The 26981-nt window shown below is 39.3% G+C and overlaps 1 protein-coding gene across 5 annotated transcripts in view; it reads left to right on the top strand.

Moving 5' to 3' along the window:
- Positions 1–26981, top strand: part of Cacnb2 (calcium voltage-gated channel auxiliary subunit beta 2) — a 388029-nt gene that overhangs the window by 5768 nt on the left and 355280 nt on the right. For all 5 annotated transcript variants that reach the window (XM_021156785.3, XM_021156782.3, XM_029473857.2 and 2 more), the window contains exon 2: positions 4376–4468. In XM_021156785.3, the coding sequence (XP_021012444.1) occupies positions 4376–4468 (93 nt within the window). The remainder of the gene's footprint in view (positions 1–4375; positions 4469–26981) is intronic.

The raw sequence follows: 26981 nt of genomic DNA, 5'->3' as shown, positions 1-26981 counted from the left end.
ACAAAGGAATGAATATCAGCAACTACTAATTCAGGGGAAGCAAACTAACTTTACACATCAGCATTGTCCCCATGAGAGCAATTTGTCATGTAAGACCATCAAGCACACACATCTTTTCTAATGCTGTCCAGGGGCTGCCATGGCAACTTTGCTTGCCCTGCAGAAATATCCATAATTAACTACTACTGTCCCTTTCACTCATTCGAAAGTGACACTTTAACTACCTCTGCAAACACAAGCATGTATCTGCAGATTTCAAAACAATTCTGCTTTTAAAAACTAACCAGTGTTGCAGATTATTCACATGGAGCTGGTATTCAGACCATAATGTAGTCTGAGTATCTTTTACAATATGTTTGCGTAAATTTCTTAATTTTATTCTAATTTTTTAAATCATCAGTGTGTTTAGACAATTTAATTATGTGCCTCTCTCTTACTACAATGACACAATTTAGTTTTATGTAGCTTCATGTCAACACTTCAGAGTAGAAATGAGAGACTGTTTAGAGTGGTCCAGGAAGGATGCTAGCCTTTTATACTGTAGCCAACCCCCCTTCCATTCTCCATCTTCCTCCCTTTAACCCGGGCTGCTTGAATGCTTAACTGTCTGAAATATTAGGTATCATATAGCTGCCAAACAGCATTGAGAGACCATTGTTTATGCAGATACCAGGGCCTAAAGTAGAAACTCAAGAAAATGCTGTTTCTTTTCCAAATATTGTCAACCAATTATTGTTAGTTATTACGTGCCTCCAATTGGGGAAAGGGTTCCACTCTTTTTATATTTTCTTCATTTTAGCTGTTTTCTTCATTTTTAAAATGTTATCCATTTTTCCAGGATATAAAGTAATTTTAAAAAACAAAGTGGACTTAATTTGAAATTTCAGGCAAAGTGAACTTAATTTTAAATGTGCATTGGATTAGAGGAAGCCATTTTTACTTTTGCACATGTATATGGAGAGTTTTAGTCTTTAGCCCCTATTTCTCTGTCTCCTGTTCCTTTCTTCTTCCCTAGCCGTCCTCCTCCTACATGCCTGCCTTTTTGTGTGTGCATATGCCTCCCTGAGTTCAGTTAGGATCGACTGTGTGAGCATGGGCAACTTATTCGAGTCTACAATAGTGAAGGAATGTCACCCTCCTTGACCTACCATTAGGTATTGCTAATCCCTCATGGAGGGATGGGACATTATGAGCCTTTCCTATCACATGATGAAATGTTGGTGAGCCCAGTCTTGTGCAGGTTTTATGCAGGTAATCATTGTTGTAGTGGGTTCCTGAATGCCTCTCGAGGTCATGGCCTGAAGACATTTTTTGGTAGCATTCCTCCTGAACCCTTGGCTCTTACGTTCTTTCTGTTTCTAATTCTGTGATGTTCCTTGGGTCTAGGTGGCAGGAGGTGATACAGATGTCCCTTTAAGGCTGAACACTCTCCATTTAGCTAAAGAGTAGTAGTGGGTTCTCCTCTAGGACCTATGAGCTCCCCAGACACAGGATTCTGGAAAGATTTATAGTATAATTTCTGTGGAGTGGGCCCTTAGACAGTAGAAAAAAAATAGGCTGAGATGATTAAAATAAAGGATTGAGGTATAAATGAGCATGTTGTGTTTATTCTGGCTCCAATAAATATGACATGTACGTAATAGCAACAGTCTATAACAGAATGGAACTTAAAATATTTAATGCTTTTAGTCACTCCTTAAAGATATGTGTGTTTGAGGGAGAATGTAGAAACTACTAGGGCAGTCTGGGGAGATGGCTCAGTGGGTAAAGCATCTGCCATTAGAGCTTGAGGTTCTGAGTTTGAGTCCTTGGAACTCATGTAAAACAGGACACAGAGGCACACATCTGTCATCCCAGCACTCCTTCCCTGAGAAAGGGAGGTAGGGACAGGAGAATCCATAAAACTATGGGCCTATTAGCTGGTGTCCACTGCTGCATACCACAAGGGACACGATCTCAAAGAACATAGAAGGTAAGGACTGATGATACCTGAGGGCATTGTCTAACCTCAACACATATGGACGCCAACCTACACACACACACACACACACACAAACACACACACACACACACACACACACATATCAGTCATACATAGCAATTTAAAAAATAATAGTTTGTATATAATTTAGTATGCTATATTTTTTATCATATGCACTATATCTAAAACAGTAGAAACCTGAAATTTTTTATAACACAAAGATTCTGTTGAAAGCTGAGTATATGTAAGGTCATGTTTGTGGATGATATTACCAAGGGATTGGAAAACTTAATGTGAAGCTTTGAATGTGTTTTTCTTTTTCTTTATTCTTTCGTTCCTTTCTCTTTCTCTCTCTCTCTCCCCTCTCCCCTCTCCCCTCTCCCCTCTCCCCTCTCCCCTCTCCCTCTCTCCGCCCCCCAAACAGAAGCTTTCCCTATGTCTCTCTTTAGTTTTCATTCTCTCTTCTCACAGGGCAGAATGTGCAATTGTGATTAGCCAGGAAACACTTTAAGACACCCAAGAAACTGAAGAGAGAAAGCATATTTATCATTTAAAAAGATGAAATACACAAGAATAAAATCTTTATTTTCTAGTTGTTTCAAATGGGTACCAAAAGAGATGAAAAAAAGAATAATAAGATTATATTTTGTTTTTGTTCTCAAAAATAACATATTCTTCAAGAGGATAAATAATGTGTTTTAGATAGACTGCTCCCAAGAGTCCTAAAGAAACATGTTAGGCCTTATGAAATTCTTTTAAAATAGTAAGTGATTTCCATATGGAATAATGCACCTTTTAAAATTTCAGGGTTTTTTTTCATACCTCATTGTAGCCTTCTTTGGCCTGGTAAGATGGTTTTGTCCAAACCTTTAGATAATAATTGGAAAAGGAAGAGTGTTGTTAAAAGAATGTTATTTTTCAACAGTTTACCAGACAATGTTTATATAAGTAAGAAGAATAAGCTGAGAAGTGAGGAGAGCCTCGTGTGTCACACGAAAGCCCAGCCCAGCTTCTCTTTCCTTTTATGAAGTGGAGAATTAATCAGACGCCATGGAAACATGTCTGTATTACATAAAGCCCTTAGATACTTGGAACAGAACAAACATATTTAAGAATTTTTTTTTTCTTTAGAATTGCACCACACTTGCAGTGATGGCAAATCCATTTAAGTGACTCAGGTCACAACAGCTCACAGAAGATCTCAGCCCGGAAAAGGGCTGCCGATGCTATGCTTTATCAAAGGTCTTAGTTTTATATTAAAAAACTTATAAATAATAAAACATAATCAAGTAGCACTTTCAGAACCTGAATACGGTGATTTAAAAAATGTGTTTTTGTAACTATTAATCATGTGATGAAGTCTCTATAAACTTAACAATAACTGACATCATATCTTTCAGCCCAACCTGCCCCTCCCACTTTCCAGTCATTCTGTGGCTTTCCCTTTTGTATAGTATTTGGACACTTACCATGAGCTAGATCTTATGCTAAATTCTACAAATAACTCTGTCTCTGTGTCTGTCTCTGTCTGTCTGTCTGTCTGTCTGTCTCCGTGTCTGTGTGTAAAGGAGACTCTCACATACATTAGACAAGCATTCTACCACTGTATTTGGAGATCTTCATTTCATTTAATACTTAAAAGCAAACCTGTGTAATAGTATTTTGTTTATAATTACATTTGAGGATATCAGTGGTGCTTGAAACAAAGCATTTGATCAAAATATGCTATGTGTATAATCTCTATCTACCTACCTACCTACCTACTTACCTATCTTTAAAACTCAATGTTGAACTGTTTCCATATATACACATTAGGTGGAAGAATAAATTTTATTTTCCTCAAAGCTGTAGGAATGTAGACATTTCATATCTAATGCTTGCAGTGACTTTCCTTCTGTGTGCTTAGAATTCGCATCAAATCATGCGTGGTTTATTGCCAGAGCTCTGGATGTGAACCATAGCACAGAAATAGAATAGGAAAAACAAGTTTGTTGGTAAAATGTTTGTGCTCAGTTCACCCCTGTTACTGAAAGAAGCAACTTTCAGTTCTTTAGCCCTTGCCTTTAATTTCTTGTTTGTGAATGCCTTTTAAAAAGTCTTGTCTCTTCAACGGTTTTCCTCTGGCTCCTAACATATCCCAAAGAAGATACATTGCCTCAGTTACTAAGTAACTACAAGTTACTAAGCACTTGGTCAAGACTTTGGAGCCAAGCAAATACTTTTGGGTCTGAAAGAAGTTTTAATGGTCCCCCAATATTAATTTTCCAATGATGCCCACACAAGAGCAAATTTATTATCAGTTTTAGTGGAGATTTTCTTGAATAGGTGTGTAGATTCCTGGGGAAGATTTTAATCATCTCATTTCTGTCTCTCCTCTCTGTCTCTTTTATGTAGTCCTATGGAAAAGGAGCCAGGAGGAAAAATAGATTTAAAGGCTCAGACGGAAGCACATCGTCAGACACTACCTCAAACAGCTTTGTCCGCCAGGTAAGCGAGCATTCAAGTTCGTGGTGTTGACAAGTATATTGAAAAGGAAAGGGTTTTTTTTTTTTTTTTGGTCTTTAAGTGGTTTTAAATTCTGTCTCTGGAGATTTATGCAGTATTTTTACTTGAAATTGAAGCGAAACACGTGCAGTTTAATGTCCTAATGAAAATATTTATGCTTCAAGTGTGACTCTGAATAATAATTGCATTCTTGCCTGGCAAGTTGGGGAGGATCAGCTGCAGACCTCATTATGGAGGAGTTCCCGCAGAAAGACAGAAGTGCTACAGTAGGACCGAGTTTTGGGTTTTGGTCGTCTGCTCCCAACTATTACATGACAACATGGAGATTTCTTTAGCTTTTGTTTTTATTTTTCTCCTTCTTTCTTTGGCTTTGGATAATGAAAAAGAAAATTGTTTTTGGTCTTAAATGGTTCCCACATCTAAGGTTAAGTAGATCATATGATGGCATCAGGGTGTAACTTAGCTATTTGATGTTTATAGAGACTGAAGCAGTTTTCATGGTGGTAAACTGAGATAAAGTCCTGACCGGCAGAAAGCATCAAGCTGCCTAACATAAACACTGACATGTTGCAACAGAAAGTACTTCAAGTCCCAGAGAAGGCACACAGTAGCCAGCCTTCTGAAAGACATGGTTATGGGTCAGTGCTAGCATATTAAGCTCTCATGCAGTGTGTGGGTGAGCATGTGTATTCACCTAGTGCCCTGCAGTGACACTAGAGATGGGAGAAAATATTATAGACAGCATAGTTTCCTGGTTGACTGATGGTCAGTTTCTGGCCAGTGACTTGGTGTGTAATTCCTTGTGGGTACAGCTCACTGCCAAGATCAATGACTCTATTGGAAACACTGACTGGCTTCTTTGGATGTCACCAGGTTTTATTACCTCTTAGGTCTTTTATCACAAGCCCAGACTAAGCTCTTGCCCCAAGTGTGTTTGGCAGGAGAGTCTTGTATGGGTCCTGGTTTGATCTTTCCAGTTTTATTTTTGTTTTAGTTGGAGATCATAAAACTTGACCCTCTCTCTATCCCAGTTAAGTCTGATGACTCTCTGTGACACTGCCTCCTAGAGCTTCTTTCAGATTGATTTGTTGCAGTAGACCACAGTAAGCCTGCTATGCCTATAGTTACCGACTCCATATGCTTTCCTTATATAGGCACAGGTGATCCCTGGTTAGCCATCAGTCCCCTCTTGTACCATTTAACTGTGCCAAATGCATATTCAAGCAACTCTTAGACAAGTGAAAAAATTCAATCTGTACCAATTGGATTCTGTTTCGGTTTCAGGATGTCAAAGAAAGATAATAGATTGAGAAGGAGAGAAACTTGAAAGAAACATTTGGAAAGAAAAAGATAACCCAGGCGTGATCCTAAGGGTCAATGTTCCACTGGTGTCAGAGAACTGGAAATAGTGTTAAAAACTCATGGGACGTATACTGGTCTGATGGTAGTACACACAGAACCGGTATCAGAGTCCCTAAGATGCCTAAAGGGGATGGGATGTAGTTATTTAGCTTAGTTGACTCAGTTGAAGGCAAGGTATACAAAGCCTTTTACATGTCAAATCCTGACTTGGGCTTGGGGTATTTTGTCGTTGGAATAATGGGACTGAACTTGTAGAATTCAACTACAGAACTTGGAATCATTGCAGTAGGTTGACCATTAGATAATGCAAAGCAAACACCCCTAGGAGTCTTGGAACAGGAGCTGCAGCAAGGCCATAGATGAAGTCATGCAGCTTGTAGAAAGTGGGTGAAAATGGAAACTGAGATGTTTCAACTGAGCTCATTGTAGTGAATCAGAATTAATAGTATGGCATCCATTGTTGCTTATTTCAGCTCTTCACTGGAAGGCCGACCCTTTTTCCAGTGGTGTCCCTTTTGCCATGTGTTCCTCTTGTGTGAAAATTTGAGAGTTTGATTCACAAGAAGTGGGCGGAGGATTTCAGCACTGCATGTAAATGAACTAGAATTTGTCTTTTTGACATCAGGTGCTTGAAAAAGTATGTTTGCTTGAGACAATTCTGAGTGATTCAGGCAGCTGCTCAATCATTTAAATGGAGCTATAGCTTGCCAAAACATGTGAGCATGTAAGGAGGCAAAACACTCTAGTGAAAAGAGCCAAAGGGTAGAGGGCTTCTGCTAGGATCTCAGTGGAATGAGGTGTGCTGTGTGGCAGAGCTGGCGCAGTGCTTATCCAAACAGCTCGTCAGAAACCCACTCACATCATCACAGAGCAAAGTGAAGGGATTCTGGCAGGGGCTGTGATTTGGAAATTATACTTTTGTTTTGACAATTTAATCTCCATTGCAACAACATTCATATTTTGCTACCATAGCAAATGAGCAAAAGCTACACTGACATGGTTAGATTCCTGATAGAAGTGTATTATTGGGAGAGTGTCACATGGCAGATGGGATGTGCAACCATGCTAGATTTTTATATAAGACTTATATGTTCTTTTTCTTGTGAGGACATGTTTACTAAACCAGTGGCTTGTGTTGATGCTAGCTAATGTACCTGTGTATGGCTAGGAACATTTATAATTAGTATTAAAAGAGGGTTTGGTGACTAGATCTCAAAATTATTTCCTTCTTTTTTTTTTTTAATGGAGTCTTGTTGTATTATTCAGTCCGGTATTGAACTTATGAGCTCAAATCATTTTCCTCCATCAGCCTCCTCAGTATCTGGGGTCACAGACATGTTCTACAACACACAAGCTATAATGTCATAACTTCACAGAATTATGCAACTAGATTCATTATGACATTTGATTTAAAATAATTTCATGTAATTATGAAAAACTTAAAATTGTGGTTCTTTTTAATAGGCTATTTTTATGGTATACAGGCTTTAAAACCCGTGAAATGGGTACTTTTACGTAGTAATAATACTGATATTTAAATGGTTTAGAAGGTGAAGCTGTGACATAGATAAACTTATTATGATCTTTCTCATTTTGGGTGAACTAGTAGAAAAGCAGGGAACGTGTTTCAGGCTATTTGCTTCTCCTAAAATATCATGTATAGAACACTGCTGTGATTGATGCTAAGACAACATCTTAGGGGTCAAAAGGGTTAAATAAGAATTATGGGATCTTAGTTTGATATTAGTAGCCTTAAGAGATAAAGAAGCAGCAGGGAGACCCAGCAAGATAGCAAAGGTCCAGCAAGACAGTAACTAGCCAGCTAGGCATTAGCCCCAGCCTCTGGTACTGTGAGAAAATAATTTTTCTGTGGCTTAAACTACTCGAACATCTGCTATGCAGCAGACTAACAGAGACAGTTCTACTGTAGGACATGAAAGAAGACTTTCTTTTTTTTGTAACATTCATTTCTTGCTCTTATTGATAATTGGATATGTTTACCAAGAAGTGTATAACACATGAGCTCAGATCAATGAACTCAGAGTCAAACAAGTACCCTTAGAACTACCACCAAACCCCCAAGCCCCAAAAGTCAGCACTCCCACTCCCAAATGCCTCATCCAACTGCACCTGTGTTCTCTCTTCTTTAACTAGACAACTGAGTTCTCTCTTCCTGATTGAAATTCATGTTGCAACTTTTTGAAAATTTAGGTAAACTAAATTGCTTTGTGTCTAAATTCTCATATCCAGCCTCATATGGTCATGGTCATCCACTCTGCGCTTCACAGCCCTTGGCTGATTTTCTTTGCTGTACAACATTGAATTCTATGGGATATGCCACAATTAGTGTGTTTCACTCTTGAGAGACACTGGCTTTTTTGTCTCGTTGAGGTTATTAAGACAATGCTGCTATGTAAATTCTTGGGTGTACCATTGGCTCGTATAAAATATGTGCCAATGATGAAATATTGGATGAAAAATTTAGGATGAAATATGCAATCATATAGTGTGTGTGTGCTCACTATAGTCAGTAGTGAAGAACAGTTTTCCAAAGTGACTGTACCAGTTCGCTGCATGTCTGATAGCATCTGTCACTTCACTTATTCACAAGTAGCCAGAACTTGATGCCAGTATTTTACATCTTAGTCTCTCTGCTACTGGAGTAGTAGCTCACTTTGGATTTAGTATTGACTTGTGCATGCTTAAGTCATAATTTTATCAAAGGAGTATTGTATACAAATACAATCTGAAAGATCTTCCGAGGGTTTTTTTTAAATCACTCTTGATGACTAATATACTCTATATTTGATTAAAATTATATTGTAGCTATTGGTATATGGTGAGATGTTTTAGGATCTGTTAGAGCATGCGAAAGGCTAAGCAATAAAAGGACACTGGGTTTCCCTGACCTTAATTGTGTGTATGTTTCTAACTAAGCTTAATTTTAAAACATAATCCTTACTCTTAAGAAAATGAATGCCTACAAGTAAGTTTCTACTTTACACTTTGAGGTGAAATTCCAGCAACTTCAGCCCCACGCCTGAGCTCCCATCTTTCTGACCTTGGGAGCCTATTTGACGTCAGTGATATTTCAGGGATATTAAGGATGACCCATGCCCAGCCCTATTGAAAAGTCTTTCTCTCTAGGATGTCAGTTTCATGCTAGAGCTGGGCCTAGTGTTGTGTCCTGAAGGGTCCTTTGCCCACAGACTTGTTGGCTGTGTATTACCAACCTCGGTGGGCTTTCACATGAGATGATGTTGAAATAAAGGTTACTCTAGGTTCTCTATTCTCTCTCTATGAGCGTGTTATGATGAAATGGGCCAGCTAATATTCTGCATCAAACATTTCAAGGAAAGCTCCTGTCCTGACTTGCAGTTTTGTAAAGTGTTCATTGGCAAGAAAGTGCATTGTGTTTTTATTTTGTCTCATTTCTGTTCTGTATAAAGTGTTACCTTCACATGCTCTTTGGGCACGGAATCCTGAACTCATGATTTTCCTATTTTTCTGTTAAATGAATCACAGCACTGTGAGATGTGTTCCAAATGATTTCCTCCAAGCAGCATGAGATAGTTACCTGCCGAGACTGAGTGCTGCCATTTTTAGTTGGCCTTTGAATGAATAACTAGGTTTGTTTGTTAGTTTGCTTGTTTATTCCCTGGTAATTTCACACATGAATACAATATATTTAGGTCATACCCACCCCTCAGTGACTCTGCCTTTTGACATCTCACCAGGTTCACATTACAAATAGGCCTCCTCAAACAAACAAACAAACAAACAAACCAGCAACAAAACAAAAACCCAAACCAAACCAAAACAAAAACAAACCAAAAAACCTAGCTGTATGCATTACAATAGTTAAAACCTGTATGCTAATTGGAAATATGCAAATAAACACTCTTGACAACTTTCACTATTATGACTTTAAAATGCAATATTTATTTGCAACATTTATTAAAACATTGATAAGAACAAAGCATTTGGGAAGAAGTACTGACATCTGATATTTATTAAATGTTACTGTGTCTAGGGCTCAATCCTACCAATGAGGAAACCCAAGCATGGAAATAAAGTAATATAGTCACATCAGGAGGAGGATTGGATTGAGAATTTTAATTGAGGCAGCGGACTCCAGATTATTATTATTTTCTTTATTGGTGACATCATATTCTCTTGTTACAAAAAAACAGATTAGTGAGCATGTATCACAGTTGTTTTACTTGTTTAGCTGAGGAGAGCATAAAGAAAAATTAATACTGTTGTTTTTAGTATGTAACACACTGTATGAGTCTCTTCATAGTTGTAACAGAATTCCTGACAGAAGCAACTTGAGGGAGGAAGGGATTAGGTCACAGTTTCATGGGATGCTGGTCCATGATGCTGGCTTGAGAATGTGGCAGAGGCTGCTTGTGTCTTTGAAGATAACGGGATTTGAGGACTTTGCCTGAGACCAGAAAGGGATAACACCATCAAGCCCAGCCTCAGTGACTCACCTGTGCTAGCTATGTCAGTCCCATGGGCTGCATAACCTCCTAAGGCAGCGCCACCAGCTGGAGGAACAGAGTGTCTCCTGCACATGATCCCTAGAACACTTTACATCAAAATTTGAAAACACTAAGCTACTCTCTACTCTGAAGTCTCTTTAGGGAAGAAAAGAGAATAGTCTTATTGTTTTAAAGTTTCACTGGGTGTTATGTGATTGTATTGTGTGTGTGTTTGTGTGTGTGTGGGTGTGTGAAGGCCAGGCCAAAAGAGGATGTTGGGAGTCCTGGTCTATATCTCAACCTTAATCCTCTCAGTCTGGTTCTCTCACTAAACCTGGACCTAGGCTTGTGGCCAGCAACCCCCCAGTAATCCTCCTATCTCTACCCCACACAGTGTTGACATTGTCATACATGTATGCAACCACAATCAGCTATTAACAACAGTGCTGATGCTCAGGCCCTCACGCCTAAGTTACGGATATTCTCTCTCACTGAGCAGTCTCCTCATCCTGGCTTCACGACTTCCTCAATGCCAGCATTCCTTTAGTTCTTCCTTTAGAAGTAGCCTGAGTTCTGTCTATGTCACAGTTGAGTGTCCCTGTTGGTAATGAGAAGGGCAGACATAGTTGTGTCACATTTCAGTGTCCCTGTTGGTAATGAGAAGGACAGATATAGTTGGAAAAGTGTTTGTTTCTTTCCTTCTTTCCAAGAATCTGCAGGAGCATACGAATTTTAGAATTTTAGAATTCTGGACGCTTCCATCCTGTGTTAAATAAACAGAAATGAACTTGACTGTGAATCATCTGTAGCCTGTGCTGGTCTGTTTGGAGGGCTGGCTGTGGCTGACGTGGTCCCAGGAATCATCCAGGTCATGAATCTGGGTGAGGCTGGGCAAACATTACACCTCGTTTTATGTGAGGCTACTTCAGAAATAGTTTATAGTCTGCTGGGGCCTTGGTTTTGTGAGTAAAACAAATACTTCAATTTTAATGGATTAAAGGGCAAAAAGTGCTACCCATGACTTGTAGATACTGAATGTGAAATCAATGAGTATTGTTCAGATTGCTTATGTACTAAAAGGGATTGAACAAACAAAGCACTATTGTCTTGTACTGTTAAGATACTTGTAGGTACCGAGGTTGTCTTTGTCCTGATACAAGCTGTGTGCTCTTTGGCTGGGTTTAAGATACATGTATGGATAACAGGTCTCTATTTTTTCATTAGTTCTTATTACATGAACCAAGTTTCCTTACAAACCCAGAAAAAGAAGATAAAATCTCCAAGGGCCAATTGTTTAGAAAGAAAACATTTCTTTTAACAACAGAAACTAAGTGGGGTAAATTACTTTACTGAAAGAAAAATGAAAAAACAAAAAACCAAAAGCAATTAAAAAAAAAAACAGCTAGACTAGAAATAACAGCTGAGCCTAACTGACATCGAAGGATAGAACATCTGTGTTGGTCTCTTCCAGTGATAGTGGAAATTCTTTGATATTTCCAAGGTTAAGGAGAACTATGCACATCTGCAGGTAAGTGTGGTCATTGAAATTAAACAAGCTGTAGGGAGTGGAACAGACAATTTTATTTTACAGAGTTTGCTTTTGTTTCTGCCTCCCTCCCTTCCTCTATACCATCTCCCTCCTCTTCTCATTCATCCTTCCCTTCACTGTCCCTCTCTTATCCCTTCCTCCTTTCTCCACTCCTCCCTCTTTATTATTTCTCTCATCTCTCTCTCTCCTCCTGCTTTCTGTATTTCTCTTATTCTCTCCCTCTTTCCCTTCCTTTCTTTCTCCATTTTTCCCCTAAAGACACATGGTCTTGCAGCTTGCATTGATGAAATCTTCTTAAGATGCACACCAAATGCTCAGGAGACCACTTGCTAGATCTGATTTGGTTCAGCACACACTAAAGCCACTTTTTCAATCCAGGTACTCTGCCATGCAAGCTCAGCTATAGGTTCCTGCCATGCTTGGCCAAGACTCAGTAACTGTTTGCCCTGATAACTTTTATATGTCCTGGAGTTGTGATGACTCATGTTAATTGTGTTAGAAATTGAGTCTTATGAATTCACTCTTTTGGTTTTTTTGGAATTTTCAAGGACCAGTATTCACTGTGGTTAGCAGGGTAGGACCCAGGCACTCATCTGGGATTCTGTCTTACCAACATGTGTTGTGGTTGTAATTCAGTAACCCTGTAGCTTCTAAGGGCTTCCAGAATGCACATCAGAGTGACAAAGTAGAATGAAGCAAATATTTAACAGAAGGTTGCAGGACACTTTCAGAACATGGTATTCTAAACAAATTCCACTTCCTCCTAGTACCAGTGTTCTTTGTTCTGCTTCTCTGGATCTTTTATATTTATTCAGATTGGCTTTAAATATAAATGATTAATCACAAAGACACACAGTCTATTTTTCAGTTTTGTTTTGCAAAGGCAGATTAAACTGTGATAATGGTTACAGACTCCAGGCCTGCGGAGACTGATATGTTTAAGGTTGGATAAATCTTTCAGTCCTTAAATACTGGCTTGTTGGCTTGTTTTCCTGCATTCGTCACAAACACAGCTATAAATTAGAAGGCAGTAGATTTATCGCCTTTGATTTCCTGTAAATATCTCTTTATCTTCTGAGACATTTGCTTGGATTTTGTGAATGGCAGAATCTGTTGTGTGTCTTCTTAGAAACCATTTCAAGGCATGCCAATATAAAAATATTTACCTTTGTATATTTCCTAGTTCTTTCTACAATACAAATGAGCATAAATATCATTATGGACAGTTAACATCGTTAGTTTCCATATGCCTAAGTGAATGTGTGTGTGTGTGTGTGTAATAAGAATATATTACATAAAAATTATGCTCACTCTCAGAAATGTTTCTGCCATGTATTTGAACACCTACTCTATAAGTTAGTCTGAAGTAGATTTCTATTTACTTTTTTTGTGAATTTGGGCATTGAAACTAATTCTTGCATAACCCCCTTTCCCACTGAGATAAATATAACCCTTTTAAGCCAAGAATTATTTTTGCAGGTGCTTTTATTTTTTCAGCCTCAGATATGTTTTGAATTATATTCTCTCTGTTTTCTTCTATTTTTATTCATGTCCTGCTTGGATAAATCCATGTGAAGTTTTAGAAGTTGCATAGGTTATATGACATGCAAGGGAATAATTGAAAACTATCCCCGCATAGTGTAACAGAATAACTAGTCACTATGACTAGGAAAAACATTTTATTCAACAGTGAAGTCACAAAAGCGTGCATGTTTCCGTTAAACCCAGCTAAAGATCAGTTACCCACTTCAAGTTAATTATGCATGTTCTTCACAGGCGTCCTGCCTAAGGTAGCAGTCTCCTATGATCAAGAAAAGGGTCCCTGTTCTGTCTTATTAGTGTGTGAGAAGGGCTAACTCCATTGCATGTGTTTGGTTTCTGGAAATACTCACATCTGATAACTATCAAATGATGGAGAAGTCATTTAGATTTTGGAGAAGGTGTGAGGAATACTTGCTAACTTTCACCCCAACAAGGGAATAATCAGATTTTGTTTTGTCAGTGAACCTCACCTGCCACTGAACCTCAGTTTATCCTGTTCCTTGTCTTCTACTTATATGAGCATCTGAAGATCAAGGAAAAAAATAGGAAGTGCATCACAGGGTAATGGAGGGGTCCACCAGGCTCCACTTTTGCGAAAACTGTGGAAGGTCTTTGGAAACTCTGTGGTCTGGTACCACCTCAGAAGGCTGTCACTATCATTCTGAGGGCTGTGCTGGTTTGGGGATTTTTGAAGTTCCTGTTTTCCTTGTGTATGGAGGAAGGTCCAAGTGCCCGATTGTCCTTCCCTGTTGTTGATTTTATTTATTTAATTATTTTTGCACCAGTCATAGGAAAGCATTGCCCACTCTGAAAGAGCCTGCTTTCTCCCATCTATCTAACAGAATTTTCCATTTCAGCCACCTTTCTTGGAAGGCTGTTTTTCTTGGGGTCTTTATCTTCTAAGTTTAACCTTGAGTTTGACCTCTAATCACATTTACTAGTCACTGAAATGTTTGCCAATTTCTCTCTGGTCAAAGTTTTGCACAAAACATTGGGGGAGTCTGTTAGCCCCTGTTGCATAATGTCTGATATGATGATACACAAGACCCATTGCCTATGAGCAATAAGACCTTTGAGTATACAACACTTCTACATATATCAGTGCATATGAGTATTCTATCATTTTTAGATTTTTCCGTTTATCTCCTATATTTAAAATAAGGGTTATATTTTTAATACATGATACATTTAAAAGCAACTATTTTATATGTATGTGGCATATGCATATGTATATGCACATGTGTGTGGGGGAGTATAGTGTGTGCACAGTGGTGAAGGGCAGAACTCAATGCTATGGGTCGTCTTCCATTACTTTCTACCTCTTGACACAGAGTCTTAGTCTCGCACAGGATCTGGAGCTGGCTTACCACTTCATCTATGTTGGCTGTCCACTGAGCTCCAGGGATCTTCATGTCTCTGACCATTTAGCCCTGGAGCTCCAATGGATCCTGCATCACCAAGCTGTCATATGGGGACTGGGGATTCGAACTTAAATCCTCATGCTTGTTCAATAAGCACTTAGCCACTGAGCCACTTCCTAACTCCTACTTAAAAGTAATTCTCCTACTTCCAGTTCTCATATACCATAATTGAGTCTGTAGAGTTTTTACTTCAAGCTTGCAGAAACTTAATACCAAAAGGAGGCTTCCCTGTGAGTCCCACTTAATCTTTCCCTTGACAGTTACAGGAAAAGCTGTATCAGGAAGAAATCCACATCTTAGGTCAGGATGCCCTGCTATGTACTTGTCTCTTGTAGCAGAAAAGAACATCCTCAAAAGATCCCAAGTCACCTCTCACTGATTTATTTGACAATGCTCACTTGTTCACTACAGTGTAATTCATATTCATAAGATGTTATTTCAAGTTATGTTCCTTTGCTCAGTAGATGTGCTTAGGAGGTGAAGCCTAGAAACCTCTATGAAAAGTTACTAGTCCCATAGATTCCTAGTATTATGGATGGCTATGCTTTGAAATGAGTTCCTGAAGGACCTCATGCCCACTTAAGATAAAGTATTATGACCTAGAAAGGCTCAGGAGGTCATACTGGGTTATAATGAGAAGCAAATGAGGTAGGAATCAATTTCCAGGAAAATAATAAACAAAAGCATGGCCGACTAATACATAAACAGCTGTTGGTGTGAACCTGCAGGAAGAACAGGCTAGAGAAGCAAAAGAAAGCCCTGGGTAAATTTGAAGGAAGCAATGCTGTATTTAGAATAGCAGATCCAGAAAACAGTGGGTTAATGATCCCAACAATAATTTAAAACAATGTAAGTATATGGTGCATTTCTGAGCTAGTAATTGCATGTGTGCTTGGCTTCAGGGAGCATGGGGATGAGGTTGGAGGACTGACAGAATGGAGGTTACTAGGGCTTCAAAAGTCCCTATGCATCATGTTCCTTATGCCACATCCTGAAGGGTGTTAAGAAGGGTGTTAATGACATGCAATGGTAGCCAGGCTTGGTGGCATATGCCTATAATCCAAATATTGTAGAAACTGAGGCAGGATTTAGAGTTTGAGGCTTCTCTGTGCTACACAGTGAGAGCCAGTCTCAAAAAATAAATCCAAAACACCACCAACCACAAATGAATAAGTAAAATAAAATCAAGGTAGGTCCATGAATTAGAAAGCCAAGTATCAAAGAAAATATTTGGATAATGAAATGATTCCTACATGTTTCTAATATTCCCACATTCTTGCAAGTACTTGAATTATCAGTATATCTTAATAAGGTGAATATTGTATATATCTCTATATAAAAATCTGCATAAAGATTTTGATAAGCTATTTCATTTGCCCCAGTTCATGCATCTGAAAGTATGTAGCAGATTGGTGCCCCTTTTTTTGGCGTGTTTTGGCCAAGAGATAAAATGGCCTAAGGCAGAGCCTTAGCATTATTGAAGAATTAAGGAGTTCCCTGTTTAATAACAAGCATAAAAAGATGTTTACAGTTAAAGAATCTGTCTGAAAATGCTATAAACATTAATTTATTCCATCTTCTCAAGGTTCACAGGGGTGTGTGTGTGTGTGTGTGTGTGAGAGAGAGAGAGAGAGAGAGAGAGAGAGAGAGAGAGAGAGAGAGAGAGAAGAGTTGTCCAGAGACAGAGATTGAGACAGAGAGACAGACAGAAGAGTTGACCAGAGGACAACTGACAACTTTAGGTGTTTGCCACCTCCCTAATTAATTAATTATTTTTTCCATATGGCCTCATTACCCTCAAGCTTGCCAAATAGACTAGGCTAACTAGTGTCGCTCAGGTAGCCACCTGGTTCCATAAGCCATCAGGCCAATTTTTAAAAATGGGCTCTGGGGTTAAACTCAGATCCTTGTGTGTGCATTGCTAGAGTCATTGTCTCAGGGTGGTTTCAATTTTTTTAAATGAGTACTATGATGCAGGGGAAGCCAATGCATGGACATAGGCAGAATATAGGACTAATAAAGGCCAAAGCTCTGAGAGACAGTTGAGCACCTCAGGGTAGGATGTCAAGTCCAGTGCTCTGTGAAGAGTGAGCCCTCCACCTGGACACAGAGGAGAAGGACTTCCATATTCTTTGGAGGTACACAAAATGAGTCCAGAAAAAGAGCAATGGAAAGACTCCTTAGATGGTGCCGGCCTGCATGCTTTTCTCTTTATAGAAGTCTGAGGGCTGACCAAGTAGCTGAGAGATAAATGGGAAGGTGGCATTGTAAACAGACAAATTTATTAACCAGTTTTGCAATTTTAAAAACATCTTCTAAAACCTTTTAGCAGATAGAATAAGACCACGTGCAGTCACCTTCAGGTTTCTCCCCAGAGAGCTCAAGTTGAAGGTTGGTGGGCCCCAAACAGCTGCTTGTTCTAATACCCTGCTGTGGCCCTTTTCTGTCAATTTGTGTAAACCCCTTTGAACTCAGGCTAACAGACAATTTTCCCTTGCACAGAAGTAGTCATTAGTGGTCTTATAATTTGAAAATTAGCCATTCTCTATGCCTCAGGCCATTTGTTTGGAGAGAAAAGTGGGCTTTCTTTCTTGCTCTCTCTCTCTCTCTCTCTCTCTCTCTCTCTCTCTCTCTTTCTTTCTTTCTTTCTTTCTTTCTTTCTTTGGTTTCTTGGTTACCAAGAGACACTGACCTTTGCCTCATATGCTCATTGTCTTTCCGAAGCTTTTCTTAGTATTTATTCGACATCTCCAAAGGTTAATACACTTGCAGGAGATGTTTATAATAGTCTCGAAAAACAGACCAAAGCAATTCTAGTATTTTCCACCCTCTCTGTCTTTCTATTACAACATTCTGAAGATGTGGCTTATAAGATGAATGTAATAAACTGTTGTAGTGGCATTGTGACAAAAATGCCGTGTAGTCAGATATCCAAACTTTTGTTTCGGAGTCACACATCAGTGTTTGGTCTCTTTTATTCACAGCCAAAGAGTGAGGGTGCATTCCAGATTTGAAGATGCATTTGTTTTATTGTGAAGCCATGGATTTGTGTGTATGTGTGCACATGTGTCTGTGTACAGGTGTGGGGAGGCATGTGTTTATGTGTACATGGATGATATGGATGTGTGTGTTTTCATGTATGTATGAAGGTACAGGTATGGAGAGGTAAGTTTTTTCATGTGTGCATGTATATATTTGGGTGTATGTATGCATGTATGTATGCATGTATGACCAATGAAGGTCATTGGTTAATACTGAATGTCTTTTTCACATTGTGCTCCACTTTATTCTCTTAATATGTTGTTTTGTAAAATCAATTTTATAAATGTATGAATGTTTTGTCAGCATGTGCAAAAGTATATCATATGTATGCCTTGTGTCTTCAAAGGCTAGAAGAAGGCATTGGATCACCTAGAACTAGAGTTATAGATGGTTGTGAACTGCCAAATGGGTACTGGGACCAAACCCTGGTCCTGCATAAGAGCATCCAGTGAGTTTAACCTCAGAGCCATTTCTCCAGCCCTTTTACCGTAGATTTTGTTTTAGACATAATTAGCCATTGAACCCAACACTCACCAGTTAGCTAAAACTGGCTAAGAGGGACCTGCGGCCATCCTGTGAAGTGATTTTTCCAGGAAGTATGGCTGGTCTACGGTAAAATGACACAATTTTTATACAGTGTTAGATGTCAGTTGTTAGCAACGCTGCAATAGAGGTACATGGGGCACGGGGTAGACCAGGCAGTCGCACAATGTGGAAGTGGAGTCAGGGCTTTGGGGAAAGTCAGGTTAAGCTGTGCTCTGGGAGAAAAAAATCGTTAGGGAGGGTGCCAAGATGAGATCATGACCCTTCATAAAGGTGGGAGTAGATGCAGTAGTTTGGAGTTCACCTACTGTGACTGGTAGTGGCATAGGTGGCCGAGGAAGCCAGGTAAGTATTATAAACCCAAATTTGCAAAGTCTCTTAAATCAAAACATGGCATTCTCTGTGCCTTTGACTTGATGGTAGTACACATGTAGGGTCACACTGCTTTCCTCCCAAAGCCACTGTCACAGCAGGGAAAACACTCACATGTACAGAGTTGTACTGTCTCTCCATTAGCTGTAAAGGGATGGGTTCCAGGACCCTGTAGGAACTAAATTCTGTATGCTTCTCTGTGGCATGAAATGTTGTACTGCTTATAATTTCTGCACATTTTCTGTAAGTTCTATCATCTCTAGATTATGTTTTATAACATATGACACCATATGGATGCTGGGTCTGCAGTTGTTACACTCTGTCTTTAGGAAGTCATAATGTGAAGAATTTTATATGTGTACACAAGTGACACATTTTTAAAAATTTTACAAGATTTTCTGTCTGGAGTTCAGAAGACTAATTATATATTGTTCCTACATAAGCTGTTCAGAATGACTTTGTTCCAGAAAGCATCAAACAAGGCTGTGTTTTGAGCGTGCTCTCTGTTAGCCTGACGCAGTTTAAAGGGTCGCGTGTTTGGTAACAGTCACCACATGCTTTCCCATTTCCCCTCAAACTGACTTCACATTGACCTTCGTTGTTTATATGTCTGTGGCTTGAAGAGCTGTGAGTTTCTGGGTCAAAAATGCTGTATTTTATTTTGGAGTTTAGATCAAAAAAAAAAAAAAAGGTCTATTGAGAAACTCATGTGTCTTCAAAACAAGCTTTATGTAGAAATTGATTTATTGTCAACGTGGATACAGATTTCTTTCTCTCCCCTCCCCCCCCCATCCCTGTCTCTCTTGGTGTGTGTGTATGCACTCGTGAGTAAAGGCCAGAGTATGACCTCAAATGCCATTCCTCAGATGCTGTGTATCTTGTTTTTTGAAGACATAGTCTCTCACTGGTTCAGAAGTCATGGTATAGGTTAGGCTGGCTTTCTTTCTAGGCTACACCTGATCTTCCTTCTGGCTGTTTTTCATTTTTATGATTTTTCATGTGGGTTCTGGAAGTCTAACTCAGAACCTCATGCTTGTACAACAAACACCCCACTTCCAGAACTGTCTCCCAGCCCTAATATATATGTTTTCTTCTACTTGAAAGCAAGAGTGGGGCTCCTTTAGTCAGTGGGCCTTCCTTTGTGATACAGTATGTGGAGTGTGGCCTCAGCCAGTTAACAGATAGTTGTTAGATCCAAAGAATTCACTTTGAAAAGCAAATGTATTATTTTCCCCAATATAAAATCCTTGTGAATGTTTTAACCATGGCAGGTTCACACAGGACAAGTGTATTAACTTGGCTGCTTTGTTTCATTGCAAAGACCTCTGAATGTGTTCAGCCTTAGGTTTCTTTTTCCTTCTGTATTGGATACACAGTCAAGCAAATTTTCAAAGCAATTGTTTTTTGGGGCGGAGTTTGGTTTATTCACAACAGTTGTTTTAAATGTTCATCACAAATGATAGGTACCCAGACCAGCCCCAAATAATTTTATTGTACTAACCCTAGCTGCTATACCGTAGAATTTTAATGAAAATAAGGAGTGTTCAAATAATTGCATTTTGTGGTAGTTTAATAACTGGTTCCTTCTTATTATTATAGGTTTCTCATGTATTTTAAAAATAAGTATAACTTAAAGATGGTCAGAAATGGTATACACATTGGTTTCTAAACTGAAGAAGTCTTGTATATAATCAGTCGTTCATTAAAGCACTGCCAGGTCATTCAACTTAAAATCTCTACAATTATTCTCTGGGGTTTTATTATTGTTGAGTTTTGTTTGTTTCTGAGACAGCACTGGCTAACCTAGAACTCCATATGTAGACCACATTGCCCTTGAATTTGCAGAGATCTACCTGACTTGGACTCCCAAGTGCTGGGATTAAAGGCAGGCATTACTACACCAAGCTATCGGTTTTATGTTTAGATCTATAATTTTCTTTATGATTATAAAATTAATATATATGTACATATATGCATGTATGTATGTATGTATATGTAAAATTCAGAAAAAGAATGGCCTTTTTACTTAGATTGATACAGAGAAAATCAGGGCCTCCTTCAGGGCTTTTAGTATCATTAGTAAAAGGACATAAGAACAGGCTCAGATTGAAGCTCAACAACAATTTTATTAGCAGTTAAGAGAAAAACCTCAGGGCAGACATGCTGTAAAACTCTAGCAGCTGCCAGTTGAAGTGGATGGAGAAGAGAAGGAAAGACCCATGCTAGGTTAAGCTGGCATAAGACTGGTGAACAAGCAGCCACAGGGCAGGGAGGGAGGCCACAGAGAAAGAGGAAGGAAGCCCAAAGTGTTAGGGGGAGCCCCAATTGCTGAGAAAACACACTAGAAAAGATGCAGAGAGAAGAGGAAGTTAGACTTTTCTTGGGAACTCAGAAACCAGGCAGAATTAGAACCAATACTCATTGGCAGTTGTTAAGCTTCTGGTGTAGGGACAGGAATTCAACAAGGAAAAGTACATTCTCTCACTAAATCAACAATTATCCACCTATCTCTTTAGCATAGTTTAAGATGAGCCCATTTCCCATGTGTGGTCCCTTAACCAAGATGATTGAGCATCCTACCTGGTTAGTTCTAGTTATGTTGATTGAGCATCCTACCTGGTTAGTTCTAGTTATGTTTCCATGAGGCCAGGGATTCTATTCTCTCACCAGGAGTTTTCATTATTGTTGGTGGTGGCGGTTTTCTTTTCTAATGTAGTCCATCTTAAAATGAAGTATGGAGAATGGGGATAAGAGGCAGTATTGTCTGAGCCCTGTGATAATATAAAGTTCTCTAACTCTGCCACTCTTCAGTATCGAGTATACCAGGTGATAATTGCAAGCTTTTGAATCGATGTTTATTTTGGTAAGGCAGAATGTCAATGAACTTTTTGTGGGGAAGTCTAAGCTCTTCCATCAACATGTTGGCTCCATGCCAACGCATTTATGGAAGCCATTCCTCTCACTATGAACATATTCTCTCAAAGATTCTCTATGCTGATATTCTTAAAAGAGGACTCTAGGTCACATCTGTTGCCAGAGACCACAAACATGACTGCCTGAGGGAGGCTTAGGGGATAAGGATATTTATGGCATCATTGGACTGAAAAGCCTAGGTGATGCCAGCAGAGTGGCTCATATGTCATTAAGTACCTCCTGGAATTCCATAGCTGCCTTCTGTTTTCTTCCATGTTGGTTTTAGTCCTTACTTTAGGTGGTGGCTAGCTGGTTTCCAGGAGCCTTACGAGTAGGCTATCCAGGGCATCTTTGTGGTCCAACTCAAAGGCTTAATTTGAAAATTATTTATCCACAGTTTTGGTTTCATCTAGTCTTAGGCCAGGCCTCAACTGTGAGCTCACTGAGGGATCAGTGGTATACAAGTCACATGATCTAAATTTAAGGAGAGGAGCCTTTTCTCAGAGGACTGTTGCCAGAGAAAGAATGAACGGATGCAGGATAGGAGCAGAAGAACTGATATCTGTTCTATTTTGAGGATGAATGAACATGTTGATGTGTTCTAAGTTTCCTAGGAATAGCTTATGAAAATGCCGAGTCTTAGATATGGCTTAGGGCATGCCATTGGAACCCTTCTAGGCTTATACAAAGTATTCTGTGTTCTTCTCTTTCTAAGAACAAATGGACTCCTAATGTGCCTACATGAACCTGTGAAAATATATCTTCGCAGATAAATTGTGAATTGGTATGATTTTCTTCTGTAACAAATATATGAGAGAGAAATAATAAAGAGGATCAAAACTGACTTTGCTTCACTGTTTTAAAAGTTTAAGGATATGGTAGGTAGGTAGGCTCCTTGCTAAAGTCCTAGGAGAAGCAGAATATCTTGGCAGTGGAAGTGTGGTCTGGTTCACCCCACGACATCCAGGAAGGAATTAGGATACAATGAATCATCAGGGCTAAGAACACATCTCCTTTGAGTGACCCATTTGGTGACTCAATAAGGTTCCATTTCAATGCTTGAATCACCTCCTAAAACCTTGCCACTGGCTAGGGACTAAGCCTTCAACACATGACCCTAGAAGGGGACATTTCATAGAATATTACATGTATTATACATGCATATATACATGCATATATACATCCATATATGCATGCATATATACATCCATATATACATGCATATATACATCCATGTTTATAACTGTGTAGGCCACCTTGACATTCTTTGAATCATCATGTCTTTAGTCTTTGTGATAACACCAATATAATTGTGAAATATTTTAGACAAGTCTCTATCATAAAAAAGCCACAATGTGAACAAAATGTCTGGCTAGGCTTGGTCATTATGACCTTAAAATCATTTGAGCAGTATCAGTGTACCAAAGAAAGAACAGAGAGTCATTTCAGTTTTAGAAACTCTAAGTCCTGTTCTTGATAATGGGTTGGGGTGTTTTTTATTATTTCTTTATAAGATTTTAATATGATATTGTCCTTTCTCCACAATGTTAGACATCTTAGGAAATTTTAATGAGATGTTTGAGAATCTTATTAATTGGAAGAAATTCAATTGAAAGGTAATTTTTAAAATACTAATAATTCCTTCTTGGTATCTTACTTCAAAGGCAAGGAAAAGTCATGCCAGCAAACACCAAGTGTTTGACACTGTGTCTTGTGCTGGATATTACTGGCTGCATGAGATTCTTGTGTGGTTATGTCTTTGGCTTCCACACGGTGTGCAGAGTAAAACATTCTCCATGGCTTCAGCTTGAAGGACTTGAGCCTCACATTATGAAAAGACCCAGTTGAAGAGGAAAGGGGTATCTGTGGTTAGAGTCTGGTAGCCTCTGGGATCACAAGACTGACATCTTGGTCTTTGAGGAAGAAAAAAAACAAAACAAAAACTAGTCCTCCTATTAGTTACATTTGTATAGCTGTGACCAAATCCTTGGAGGAGGACCTCAAAGGAAGATGTTACTTGTTTTGGCTCATGTAGTAGAAGGTTCACGTTAGGGTTTCTTGGCTGCACGTGCCTGGGCAGATCATCATGGTGGTGGAGGTTTAAATAGACTCTTCACAGCATGCTGAAAGCAGACAAAGAAGCGACCAGGGAATGGGGATAACTTTTAAAGGCATACCATCAGTGACCTATTTGCTCCTGGGACACTGCACCTCCTCAAATTTTAACCACCCCCTAAAATAGTACCACAGCTGGGGAAATGGGCCAGTGAGAGACATTTCATATGTACACTGTTATACCCTCTTGTCTGAATAGTTGAATGAAGATGACTTTCTCTTCTCTTACAACCTTCCCTACATTCTATTTGCACTGGGCTTTCTAGTTTTGCATACATTTTAAGATTTACAGCATCCCCGAGAGTGTGGAGATACGGGCCAGCAGGATTAGGCCCCAAAGTCCCAAAGCTAGAAATTTACAGAGGTAAGGCTTAAGGCCCATATTTTGTACACACACTACACTTTACTTGGCCAGCCTGGCTTTGTTTCAAAGTTTTATTAATATTAGTGTCATCAGTATTTATTGCTAAAGCCTAGACTATTTAACTTTACTTTTAATGTGTTGTCATTCCTGGACAAGCTTAAGATGATCATGTCCCTGTTTGTCACTTAGTGCCAAAATCACCTAGTAATTAGGACCACAGACCCCAGAGTGAAACTGTGTATCCCAAACACCTGAAGGCGCCACTTGGCTGATTTCAAAGACATTCTTTAGCCCTTGTGAGTTTTAGCTTCTGAAACAAGGGCCATTTTGTGAAGCTACTGAGAGAAGGGAAGGTGGCATAGAGGCAGTGGAGATAATCCATTATATACCACTGTTTTACATTAGCAAGTGCCTGGCTCACAGCAAACTCCAACTGCTGCTCCCGATGGTGTTAATAAAGTGTTCCGGCTGCTGGTTTATCCTAGAATTGTGTGTGTGTGTGTGTTTTACAGGATTTCCACAGATGAAAGGAGAGATGTATTCTTGGCTGAGAGATCCTAGAATATATTAAGAATACTTTTTTATGTGTTTTAGGGCTGATTGTTTGACACTAGATAACCAATGTTTGTGTTCTTCCCACATGAAGACTATTTCAGTTGTCTGATATGTTTTGTAAAAAGTTGGGGCCTCACTGGCTGTCTCAGATTTGAATGTCTATTGGTGTTTAGCTTCAAAACATACAAGGTGGGTTATATAGAATTGTTGGGGGGGCAGGGAGTTCTATATTGTAATAGCAAAAAAATAAAACCCAACAAATATTTTTTAAAAAGAATAGTTAATGTTCTTCTATTTTCTTTTTTTTTTCTAATTGGATAATTTCTTTATTTACATTTCAAATGTTGTTCCCTTTCCCGGTCTCCCCACCCCCAGAAATCCCCTATCTCCTGCCCCCTCCCCCTGGTTCTATGAGAGTGCTCCCCCACCCACCCACTCCTGCCTCTCCACCCTCAAAGAGTAATGTTCTTAAGAGTAGATCCATGACAACTTGAACAGGTTTGGCATTGTGGACAATGGGTTCTGGATTCCTTCTTACCACATTTATGGTTTAGCTGCTGTGATGGCACATTCCCGTAACTGTAGCACTTGGCCTGTTGATGTTGGAGGATTGAGAATTTGAGGAGGTAAGCTGGAGCTACATGGTAAGACTGTGGTCAGTCTGAGCTACCCAGTAAGACTGTGTTCTCCAAAGAAATTATTATTCAGCATTTTTCCTTTATCTAGTAAATCACTGGGCTTCTGAAGATGAGAATACATACTTTAGAATAGTTTAACATGTTTCCCTAACAGGAGAGGGTGAACATCACTTGTTTGATTGACAGTAAGATGTTTGTTGTTGGTTGGAAGGTGATGTCTCATATTTTTTGTAGGTTTCTAACATGCTTAGTAGTTCGCCAAAACTTTGAAACATTCAGGTTTTACATTTCTATATAGCTGTCTCTAGTGAGACTACACCAGGGCCTAGCAAACACATAAGTGGATGCTCACAGTCAGCTATTGGATGGATCACAGGGCCCCCAATGGAGGAGCTAAAGAAAGCACCCAAGGAGCTAAAGGGATCTGCAACCCTATAGGTGGAACAACATTATGTACTAACCAGTACCCCGGAGTTCTTGACTCTAGCTGCATATGTATCAAAAGATGGCCTAGTCGGCCATCACTGGAAAGAGAGGCCCATTGGACAGGCAAACTTTATATGCCCCAGTACAGGGGAACGCCAGGGCCAAAAAGTGGTAATGGGTGGGTAGGGGAGTCATGGGGAGGATATGGGGGACTTTTGGGATAGCATTGGAAATGTAAATAAGGAAAACACCTAATTAAAAATAAATAAATAAATAAATAAATAAATAAATAAAGTACCACAAATTTCCTTGCAAAATTAGTGAACTCCGGAGGGATCCGGTGGAGACAGGGGTAGAATGCCCCCAGAAAGGTAAAGCTTATGACCGAGGATGGCCTTTACTTAATGGTAATTTACTGAAGGAAATTGTTTAGGAAATGTATGGAAAATGATAAACAGACTCTCTCCTGTGATAGCTAACTGAGACCTTCTCTACCCACTGCCCCTTGATCCCCTCCACTATGTGCATGCACTGCAAGGGGTATACATGTGTGTATATGTGAGTGCCTTTTCCTGAGAGGTCAAAGTTGGGTGTCTTGCCCTATTATGGTCAACTTTATTTTTTGAGATAAGATCTCTCATGGACTCTTAGCTTGCCCTTTTAGCTGGGTTGGCTGGCCAGTGAGCCCATAACTCCCAGGATTAACCTTTCTCTGCCTACCCTTGCATTAGGGTCACACGAGTGTACTTTCACACTAGCTTTTTATATGGCTTCTAAGGATCCTTAAGCACTTGGCCCCATCTCCCCAGTCCCTGTTGTCATCTTTTAAATAACTGGTAAAATTGTATTGTCTCTGATTAACCTCAGTATGATTTGAAAGAAATCATGGCTTAACACATTTGACAATGGGATTTTTAAGCTAGACTTAGTGGTGCATGCCTTTAATCCTAGTACTTGGGAGGCAGAGGCAGATAGATCTCAGAGTTTGAGACTAGCTTGGGCTATAGAGAAAGTTTCAGGATAGCCAGGGCTACACAGAGAAACTATGTCTCAACAAACAGACAAACAAAGCAGAAAAGAAAGATAGACAGAAAATGAGAATTTTACATGTTTTATTTGTATCTTCAGATGTGTCTGATTGAGGCATGAAACAGGATGCTAATGAT

This window comes from Mus caroli, unplaced genomic scaffold (assembly GCF_978045245.1).
Source record: "Mus caroli unplaced genomic scaffold, Mus_caroli_1 scaffold_2, whole genome shotgun sequence".
NCBI classification, from domain to species: domain Eukaryota; kingdom Metazoa; phylum Chordata; class Mammalia; order Rodentia; family Muridae; genus Mus; species Mus caroli.
The sequence above is the reverse complement of the archived record's forward strand: the minus strand, read 5'-3'. Positions and strand labels throughout refer to the sequence as shown.